The 11,237-nt window shown below is 44.0% G+C and overlaps 1 protein-coding gene across 2 annotated transcripts in view; it reads left to right on the forward strand.

The window, feature by feature from the left end:
* Window positions 1-11,237, forward strand: part of LOC108304083 (serine/arginine repetitive matrix protein 3-like) — a 19,457-nt gene that overhangs the window by 7,419 nt on the left and 801 nt on the right. Inside the window, exon 2 of one of the 2 annotated variants that reach the window (XM_037738332.1) lies at window positions 10,387-10,442. In XM_037738332.1, the coding sequence (XP_037594260.1) occupies window positions 10,387-10,392 (6 nt within the window). In that variant the 3' untranslated portion in view covers window positions 10,393-10,442. Of the gene's footprint in view, window positions 1-6,293; window positions 6,511-10,386; window positions 10,443-11,237 lie in introns of those variants that run through there. The other variant, XM_037738331.1, reaches the window with a different exon arrangement.

The following is an 11,237-nucleotide window of genomic DNA, read 5'->3' on the forward strand; positions in this document are numbered from 1 at the left end:
ATGAGTGAAACTCTGTCTCAAAAAAAAAAAAAAAAAAACATTAGGACAAAGATGTGGACTCTTAGCCAACAACTGCTTTGCCATCTCCTCACCTGCCTCATTTTCCGTTCTTTCATTTTCTGAAACTATCATTAAATACTCAAACTTGGATTTAAGGAAGGAGGGCAAGGGGTGAGAGTAAGCAGAACAATAAAGGCTAGTAAGAGATGCAATACCTCTCCTTCCTAGCCTAGTCTGGAGAGTATCTTCTTTATTACAGGGAGGCTGACTATCAAATCTGATTCGGCTATATCTCTAAAAGACTGGGATTGATTCAGGCCATGAACTCATGCTAAATAATTTCCCTTATCACTACTATTTTGGCTGCCTCATGAAATTGCTTTTTGGTTAATTCTAATGTCTAGTTCTTTTGCAGTTCCTTCAAGTAGGAAATTGGTGCTCTGCATCAGTTATAGTATTGAGACTGTTAGACCCAGATAGAGCATCTAGTCCAGACTTTATTTTGCAGACAAGGAAACCACCTAACAGAGGAGATGTGCTCAAGGTCACGTGGCAGTGTGGTAAAACCGTAGTGATTAAGGTGAAGCGAGAGCTTGACTTTCCTGCCTTTTGTGAGGCTGCAAAACCTATGTCAATTTCAGTAGTATGATCCTGTTCCAATTCAGATCCATGCCCAATTTTCAATGAAATGTTTTCAAAAATCAGAATGAAAATTTTATGCATGCATCTAAATTAGTTACCCCTAGTTTGGATCTAAGTTAAGTGAAAAACTAGGTATGCACATGTTCTTAACTGTCTAAACTTACAAATATCCTTCTTGGTTGTGGAATCTTTGAAACTTGGGCTATTAAGAGATACTTCTCCCACCAAATCAATGCATATATTAGATTAGGAGTTTAAATTATGGTGAAATACCCTTTGTTCCTTTTTTTTTAGACAGGCCTCTCTGTGTCACCCAGGCTGGAGTGCAGTGGTGTGATCTCTGCTTGCTGCAACCTCTGTCCTAGGCTCAAGTGATTTTCCCAACTCAGCCTCCTGAGTAGCTGGGACTATAGGTGCATACCACCATGCCCTGATAATTTTTGCATTTTTAGTAGAGACAGAGTGTCACCATGTTGCCCCAGGCTGGTCTCCAATTCCTAGGCTCAAGCAATCCACCTGCTTTGGCCTCCCAAAGTGCTGGGATTACAGGCATGAGCCACTGTGCCCAGCCCCAAACTACATACTACATGTGTTTATATGGGGGTTTTTTGTTTGTTTTTTTTGAGATGAAGTCTTACTCTGCCACCCAACCTGGAGTCAGTGGCACGATCTTGGTTCACTGCAACCTCTGCGTCTCAGGTTCAAGCGAGTCTCCTGCCTCATCCTCCCGAGTAGTTGGGATTACAGGCACACACCGCCATGCCCAGCTATTTCTTTTTTATTTTTAGTAGAGACAGTGTTTCATCATGTTGGCCAGGCTGGTCTCAAACTCCTGACCTGAAATGATCCACCTGCCTCAGCCTACCAAAGTGCTGGGATTACAGGCATGAGCCACAGCACCAGGCCTCCTAACTGTATATGTTAATAGGTGAACTCTCATGTCTGTAAAGCTGACACTCTTTATGTAGCATTTTATTTTATGTACTTTTATAAGATCTTAGATTCTTTTTCTTAGGCCAAGTGGTTTATTACAATGATTGAACCTGATTATTGCCCATAAATATAAAGAAAGTTGAAATCTTTAGTAATAGCTTAGCCTGTTTTTCTCTGCTTTGCTAGTATAATGTCTCTCCCAAAGAGGCTAAATGAACTTACTTGTGCTTCAGTTCCTCCTACTGCCTGCCCATCCCAACAAATGTGGAATGCACAATTAAACAGAATGAGTTGAACTTTTGTTTTGAAACAGGGTCTCACTCATCACCCAGGCTGGAGTGAGTGGCAGGATCTCAACTCACTGCAGCCTTGACCTCTCCATCTAAAGCGATCCTCCCTCCTCAGCCTCCCAAGTAGCTTGGACTACAGGCATACACCACCACGCCCAGCTAATTTTTATATGTTTTGTTGAGACAGGGTTTTGCCAAGTAGCCCAGGCTGGTCTCGAACTCCTGGGCTCAAAGGATCTGCTCTGACAGCCTCCCAAACTGCTGGGATTACAGGCATCAACCTGGCCAAAAATTCTTTAATCCATGGTAACTTTCATAGCCACACTTGTTTTCACAGAAGCACGTGTATTGCATTGTGGAAATGCAGGAAGTCAGTTCATGTATTTTTGTGTGTGAGGCAGGTGAGCATGATGGAGTGGGAGAGCTTATATGATTTGGGAGTTAACTTACTTACTTGTTCTCTCTATGAAACTGGGCAGTAACCTTCTGATAGGCATTTTTTTTCTGTTTGTCAAAAAGGAGTGACAGGGAGTTAGGTGAGACCAGCTGTTCACCATTGCCTCATACCTGCAGTGCAAGGCCCAGAGGGTAGATAGAGTTGTGAACAAGTATAAGACAGGCATACTTGTCTTCACGAGGTCGACAGGCCAGTAGGAGTTCAGCTGTAAACAGATAGTTCACAAGTACATATCTAATTTTTTTTTTTTTTTGAGACGAAATCTGGCCCTGTCACCCAGGCTGGAGTGCAATGGCACGATCTCGGCTCACCGCAACCTCCGCCTCCTGAGTTCAAGCAATTCTCCCGCCTCAGCCTCCTGAGCAGCTGGGACTACAGGCGTGCGCCACCATGCCCAGCTAATTTTTGTATTTTCTAGTAGAGACAAGGTTTCACCACGTTGACCAGGATGGTTTCGATCTCTTGACCTCGTGATCCACCCGCCTTGGCCTCCCAAAGTGCTGGGATTACAGGCGTGAGCCACTGCGCCCGGCCTAGATTTCGTGATTTTTAAGGAAACCATGACAAATTGGAGAGTGAGAAAGGTGTGTCTTTGTTATACTCGTTTGGCCGATTTAACTCCTGTGTGAATTTGTTCAACTTGAATATTCTCAACATTTACTGTTTTCTAATAGTGTTGAAGCAGTTGAGTCCCATGATTATTCTGAACAGTACTCAATACGTTAATCTTAGACTCATGTTAACACAAGCAGACTTCTTACGTTTGGGAGCACACTAAGAAACAGTATATACACTCTCATTAAAAGGCGACTTTATAAATCCTAGTCCCTACTTAACATTGCTAAATGCCATTGGACTTCATTTTTGAGAATATGAGTGTAAGGAGTGAAAAATTAGATCGTTTTCTCTTTGAGCTTTGAAACCTGAATGATTCCCCTTGGAGTGCTGCACCCACACAGTTTGGAAAAGTCAAATCTGTTGAATGAAGTCATTTCTGGCTTTGTAGCTTATAAACTGCTTAAATATTTCACAAATGAAAACCAGTTGTGGGAGATTTTTACATGTCTTAATGATTTTTAAATTTCACTTTCCCCACTGTCTAGTAATTGATGGGGAAATGGCTTTGCAAGTAGTTGATACTCCCCCATAGACACCAGTTGAGAGCAAGAGAAATGAGGGAAGTACCCATTAAGCATCCTGGCTTCTGAGTTGTAGATCTGTAGATGTTCACATTCAAGTGGAGAAAGCTGAAAAGGATTCAAAGTGTTAGGTCAGAAACACTGAGATGCTCCTGAAGGCCATTCGGGTTACCTGCTCCAGAAACAGCTTTTTAAATTTGCCCCACAACAGGTGACCTGTTAAGGCAAGCCTTAAGTTTTCTCTAGTGGGAGATGTTCTTCTGTTTATGGAGTATCTTATGACTAGACATACAAAGATAATGTGTTATATTGGCTCTCGCCTGCTTGCACTTGCTGCTAAAGGTAAAAATTACTTTAAAAGGACAGGTCAAATTGCAGTTTCAGAATCATGGGACTCTAAAAGTGAGGATAGGCCAGGCATGGTTGCCCATACCTATAATCCCAGCACTTTGGGAAGCTGAGGCGGGAAGATCATCTGAGGTGGGAAGATCACCTGAGGTCAGGAGTTAGAGACTAGCCTGGCCACCATAGTGAAACCTTATCTCTACTAAAAATACAAAAATAAGCCAGGCGTGGTGGTGCACACCTGTAGTTCCAGCTACTCAGGAGGCTGAGGCAGGAGAATTGCTTGAACCCAGGAGGCTGAGGTTGCAGTGAGCCGAGATCGCGCCACTGCACTCCAGCCTGGGTGACAGAGTAAGACTCTGTCTCAAGAAAAATAGTAGTAAGTAAAAGTGAGGATAATTTCACTGCTGTATTTTTTGTTTTTGTTTCTGTTTTTCTGAAGCAGGGTCTAGCTTTGACTCCCAAGCCTAGAGTGCAGTGGCGCAATCATAGCTTACTGCAGCCTTGAACTCCTGGATTCAAGCAGTCCTCCCACCTCAGCCTCCCAAGTAGCTAAGGACTACAGGTGCACCTTCACCATGCCCAGCTAATTAAAAAAAAAAAAAAAATTTTTTTTTTTTTTGAGATCAGGTCTTGCTCTGTTGCGCAGGCTGGTCTCTTGCCTCGGACTCCCAAAGTGCTGGACCCAGCCTCCCAACTTGTATTCTTTTCTGTTTATACAGAATGCATTGGGTTTCTCTCTGAACTCCTAGAATCCTTTTATTTTGGGAGCAAATGATTATTGTCACGTAATTAAACTGGTATTTATCTTACACCTATCTGAGCAAAGGCTGTGACTGTGTCTGTCAGCTCAGTGCCTTGTACATGAAGGTATCGTTTGCTTGCTTGCTTTGTTGTTGAGATGGAGTCTCTCTCTGTCGCCCAGACTGGAGTGCAGTGGTGCGATCTCAGCTCCTTGCAACCTCCGCCTCCCAGGTTAAAGCAATTATCCTGCCTCAGCCTCCCAATTAAGCTGGGACTACAGGCATGCGCCACCACGCCCAGCTAAATTCTTTTTGTATTTTTGGTAGAGATGGGGTTTCACCATATTGGCCGGGCTGGTCTGGAACTCCTAACCTCAAATGATTCACCCACCTCTGCCTCCCAAAGTGCTGGGATTACAGGAGGGAGTCACCACTCCTGGTAATGAGTCATTGATTCATTTTCATGCAAGAAAATGAATTTTAGGCCGGGCGCGGTGGCTCAAGCCTATAATCCCAGCACTTTGGGAGGCCGAGGCGGGTGGATCATGAGGTCAAGAAATCAAGACCATCCTGTTCAACATGGTGAAACCCAGTCTCTACTAAAACTACAAAAAAAAAATTAGCTGGGCATGGTGGCGCGTGCCTGTAATCCCAGCTACTCAGGAGGCTGAGGCAGGAAAATTGCCTGAANCGGGGTTTCACCATGTTGACCAGGATGGTCTCGATCTCTTGACCTCGTGATCCACCCGCCTCGGCCTCCCAAAGTGCTGGGATTACAGGCTTGAGCCACCGCGCCCGGCCCAAGCTGGTTTTTTTGTATTTTTAGTAGAGATGGGGTTTTACCATGTTAGCCAGAATGATCTTGATCTCCTTACCTTGTGATCCACCCGTCTGGGCCTCCCAAAGTGCTGGGATTACAGGCGTGAACCGAGTCTGGCCTTTTTTAAAATTTTTATTTATTTTTATTTTTTTGAGACAGAGTCTTGCTCTGTCACTCAAGCTGGAGTACAGTGGCATGATCTCAGCTCACCACAACCTCCCCCTCCCGGGTTCATTTTGTTCCTTTGCCTCAGCCTCCCAAGTACCTGGGCTTACAGGTGCATGCCACCACACCTGGCTAATTTTTGTATTTTTAGTAGAGTTGGCGTTTCACCATGTTGGTCAGGCTGGTCTTAAACTCCTCACGATCCACTCACCTTGGACTCCCAAAGTGCTGGGTTTATAGGCATGAGCCACTGCGCCCTGCCCATATCTAATATTCATTTATAGAAGTCCTAGAAAGAAGTGAGAGTTTGGGGACAGAATCTAGCCTAGCCTAGTAAGATAAAGGCCTTCATGAGAAAGGGACATTTCAACTGTGACTTGAAAGTCGTACAGAACACGAAGTGCCCATCCCAGCGCTTGTTTTAGTGTTAATACCTGTGTGAAACAAGAGTAGATAAAATAAGTCAGGTGATAGATCTGTAAATACTTGGGATAAACTCAGAGTGTGCAGTATAAAAGGGCTATTTTTAGCCTTGGAAAATCAACAAATTAGTTCACTGAAACTGCTACAGAGGATGGCTGAGGTTTTCTCAGCACTTGATTAACATTAGGTCCTACTTTTTAATTTTTACTTGTTTTTTATAAGCCATTCCTTCTTCCAAGTTCCCATTGATCTTGGGGGTTGATAATGGAAATCGTTTTTGGAGTTCTGGGCCTTGGCAGGTAGACCAGCTGCCAAGTGAATTAGAAAGGTACTTAGCTGCAAAGCTGGTCAGCAGGAAGTGCAGAATGTAGAGTCATACAAATCTGAGTTCAGGTCCTGGTTCTGCCATTTTTCATCTGTGTGACTATCAGAAAAGTCTTATAACTTCTCAACTTGTCATTTTGTCAGCTGTGAAACAGGAATAAGCCAGGTGTGGTGGCTGACACCTGTAATCCCAGCTCTTTGGGAGGCTGTGTCAGGGAGATGACTTGAGGCCAGGAGTTCCTGACAAGCCTGGCTAACATAGCAAAACCCCATCTCTGCTAAAAATACAAAAAAATTAGCTGGGTGTGGTGGCACATGCCTGTAGTCCCAGCTACCCAGGAGGCTGAGGCAGAATTGCTCATACCCGAATGACAGAGGTTGCAGTGAGCCAAAATTGCACGCCTGCATTCCGTCCTGGATGACAGAATGAGACCCTGTCTCAATCAATCAATCAGTCAATCAATAAAACAGGAATAATAATACTTTTACCAGCCTTCAGGGGTTATAGAAATCTGTAACGGTAAGCAAAATACCTGAATTCAGTGTGCAAATTAAGGAAGAGGGCAAAGTGTTCATACTCTCCAGGACTGGTTCTGTTTCCTTCTTACCCTTCTTGTTCCTAGGTGAACTGGCCTGCCCAGTCATATCTCACTATCTGTGTTTGTTCTTTGCATTCAGGCAGTGCTAACTTCAGGACTAATGCTTATAGGCAGGACCCGGTGCTCACTTAGTTTCTTAGGACACACTGCTAGCCAGACTCTTTTTTATTATTATTATTTTTAAAAGAGATTTGCTATATTAATGCTAAGTTTTTAATCTCTGAGCAAGGTGAATTACTAATCAAAATGAAATAAATGGCCCGGGTGCAGTGGCTCACGCCTGTAATCCCAGCACTTTGGGAGGCCGAGGTGGGTGGATCACAAGGTCAAGAGATGGAGACCATCCTGGCCAACATGGTAAAACCCTGTCTCCACTTAAAAAAAAAATTAGCTGGGCATGGTGGCATGCACCTGTAGTCCCAGCTACTTGGGAGGCTGAGGCAGGAGAATCCCTTGAACCCAGGAGGTGGAGGTTGCAGTTAGCCGAGATAGTGCCACCACCCCACTTCAGCCTGGCGACAGAGCAAGACTCTGTCTCAAAAAAAAAAAAAAACCCAGAATAAATGACCTGTTGTAGTGTGTTCTGTGCCAGTCAATGTCTCAACATTAGAGTTACTTTTGGAAGTGTTTCTGTGTCCAAGATCCAGCTGTTGGGGTCTGACTGGTAGTTTTTCCTTTGTGACACAGAGGTGCTTTGGCCAGAAAGGGTAAACCAAGAAGACTTCACAAGGGCATTTTCTTGATGGGGTTCCTCAGCTGCCCTCAGAGACAGAGCAGTCCAGAAGTGGGTGAGACAAGGAAAGAGGAAGAGACATCAGTCTTTTCTACATTCCTTTCTTGCACCTAGTATCGTGTGTTGCTCTATCCCTGGGACTCCTGCCTTGCATATCTTAACTGCTTTTTCCGCCGTTTTCTCGCTTCTAGCTTTTCCTCCTCTTGCCACTCGCCGCCTTCTGCATGATCCCCTGCATCATCTGATCCATTCATGTGACATTAACTGCCGCCTACATGCTGACCATTCTTTTTTTTTTTTTTTGTATTGATGAGGTCTCACTATGTTGCACAGGTTGGTCTCCAACTCCTGAGCTCACACAATCTTCCTCCCTCCTGGAGTGCAGTGATTACAGTTGTGAGCCTCTGCGCCTGGCCGGGCTGACCATTCTTAAACCTCTCTGTCTAGTCTGGAGTATCTGCAGAGCTCTCAGTCCATGTCCCACTGTTCTAGATCGCCAGACTCAGTGTCCCACAGGTACCTCAGACTCACTCACTGGACCTAGCTGACCTGAGCCTTCCCTTCCTCTCTGCACTGCACCTGCTTCCTCTCCAGCACTTGCTCTCACCCGTCACATTCAGTTGCTCAGGACTGAACTCTGGAAATGATCTTGACTCCTTTTGCTCACTTATTCTCCGAATGTAACCACCAAATTCTGATGCGTTTACCTCCTTGGTGTCTCTCAAACCCAACTCTTCTCCATGCCTGTGACTGCTGTCCTTACACGGGCCCTGGCTCACTCTCTCCTCTCGCCTCTGCTGACCAGCTGTTCTCCCTGCCTCCAGTCTTCCTTCCCCAAGGCACTCCCGGATTTTCCTTGCAATAACATGTAACCATATCACTGCCCTGATCAAAACCTTCAGTGGCTTCCCAGGGCTTCAGCTTCTCAGCAAGGCATTCCCAAGCCTTCCAGCCTTATTTCCCTTCCTTCCTATTACCTCGAGGTGTGTACCATGACAGTTCGTATCTTTGCTTTGAGACAGATCTTTTCCTCTGCCTAAAATATCCTTTCCCACCTTCTTCAACTTTATACTTCTTCCAAGACAGCCTGGACGACCTCTCTAGGACTCTTTCCTTGGAAGGGTATTTCCATAGCACTCTGCCCAAATTGCTATCATTGTACTTCCATTATAATACGTGTGTCTGTTAATGCTTCTGTTTTCCCACAAAAGCACACCAGGTTCTTCGAGGGCGGGGATGGTGTCTCATTTGCCTCGTATTCCCAGAGGGAAAAGAGTCAGCCCAGTCTGGACACATGGTGGGCCCTACCTGAACAGAGATACCTGCTGGTGTACTGCCTCCACCCTCCTCCAGCACCTGTTGCCTGTAGGGTAGTCCAGAATCCTTAGCTGGGTTTTAAGCAAACATGGTATGCCAAAAAAAAACAAAACAAACAAACAAAAAAAAACCTTATTTGAATTTTTTTTAATATTTAGCTAGTCCATTGACTCCCCAAACTCTCAGGGAGTTTCTGAATCTTTCTGGGCCAATTTCTTCATCTGTGAAAGAGGAATGTTACCGTTCAAGATTGTTATAAAGTGTGATTGAAATAATATGTATAACACATCTGGCATGTAATAGGTGCTAAATAAATTTCCTCATCTCTTACTGTTTTTCTCCGTTTCTCCTGCACTGTTCTGAGCAGCCTCCATCCACAACACACACACACACACACACACACACACACTCTCTCTCTCTCTCTCTCTCTCTCTCTCTCTGGCATCACAGAAGCGCCGTCGTTGTTGAATATTTCCCTCCATTTTCCATTCCTCCACTAAGGGATGCCTTTTTTACATTCACTTACCTCTCTACTCTGTTCAGATCCTGCCTGGACTAAAGGCTTGCCCAGATCCTACAGTTAAAAGGAATTTCTTCTCATTCCTTTCCTGGTCTATTTCCCTATTGCATGTACTATTTCTAACTTAGTAGTCAGCTGTCTTATTTTAATCATGAAGATAGTTAACTGGGTAGGAAACTTCTAGGGGAAAAGGATGTTTCTTCTGTATTTTTGTAGCTCACTGTGGTTCTGAGCGCTCTGGGCCTGGAACACGTAAGGCGTTAACGGTTGTTCACTTTTAGCCGGGGGAGTTGGGATGATAGGAAAATGCTTCTCAACCTGGCTAAACAGTGTCCTCAGATTCTTAAAGGAATCAGACTCTTTTGGAACTCTGAATTTTAACTTACTTGTCCTTAAGATTTTGTCTTATTTGCAAGCAAATAAGCTACCGGAAATTAGACACAATTCTAGAAAATCTATTATTTCAAACACAATGAAAAATCAGTCTTGGAATTATTTTATAATGTGAGGAAGGTAAAGAAAATTGCTTGCCCCAAACTACATGAAAGTGATATATGTTTCTATTTATGTTCTCAAAGGGATATTCCAAAAGGAGTTGGTTCTACGGAAATCCTTGAAGTAGACTGTGTTTTGGGAAAATCATCTCATTTCAACCTGCTCAGATTCGGCTGTCACAGTCTTCCTTACAGCCCCCTGAAAGTAAATGGTAAAATCTTGTTAGAACAACTACCACAACAAAGAGGGAGTCCTTATAAAACAACGATTTCCAGTCTTACTGATTGATGTATTAAGCCAGCCGTTAGCAGGAAACAGTGTAATTTGTGTTACAGGTAGTTAGGGATGTTTTATAGATCCGCTCACACATACCTCTTCTAGCCATTAAGTAGTAACTTCCCTTGGACTCTGCTTATCCCTTTTTTTTCTTCACATCTTTAGATGTAAAGCTTCCTAGATGGAGAATAGAACTATTCCACTTCTGGCTTCTACTTGGAGTAAGTAGCCATGTCCAGCAGTGAGTTCATGCTGTCGGGATTCATTAGTACCCATCTCTTCAGTGTTCAGAGTTGCAAACTTGCCACTGCATGCCCTCACGCATGTATAGCTCTTAAATCACATTTCCTCATCCTCTATTTGGACTGTTGTATTTTTAGGGTCCAAATTTAGTAACTTACATGTTACATAATTAATGTGTAGATTTTCATCTTATTAGATATATCTGTCATATGAACCTACTGATGTTGGGGAGGGGGTGTCTTGATTCTCACTCAACATATCTTACCTGCCAGCTTGATATTAATAATAGCAGCTAACTTTCATGTAGCCCTTACCATGCGCCAGGCATTGTTCTAAGCACACATATTAACTCATTCAGTTGGCACAGCCATGAGGTATAGGTACTGTTAGCTCCAATTTATGGTTTACAGATATGTGATCAATATACAGTTTATGGGGTGCTTTTTCAACTTTAAACCCAAGTGAAACCTGGGTTATGTATCATAATACCTTTAGAAACCACGTGGGGGAAATGGTGGAATACTGTATGTCGTGTGCATGTATGTGCATTTGCTTAAAGAATGTGTGGGTGTGAGGTCCCTGTGGCAGTCACTTCATTGCCTGCCCAACTACTTTTTTTTTTTTTTGAGACGGAGTCTTGCTCCGTCACCCAGGCTGGAGTGCAGTGGCCAGATCTCTACTTACTACAACCTACACCTCCGGGTTCAAGCGATTCTCCTGCCTCAGCCCCCTGAGGAGCTGGGACTAGAGGCGTGTGCCACCATGCCTGGCTG

Source organism: Cebus imitator, unplaced genomic scaffold, assembly GCF_001604975.1.
Source record: "Cebus imitator isolate Cc_AM_T3 unplaced genomic scaffold, Cebus_imitator-1.0 Scaffold52, whole genome shotgun sequence".
Taxonomy (NCBI): Eukaryota; Metazoa; Chordata; class Mammalia; order Primates; family Cebidae; genus Cebus; species Cebus imitator.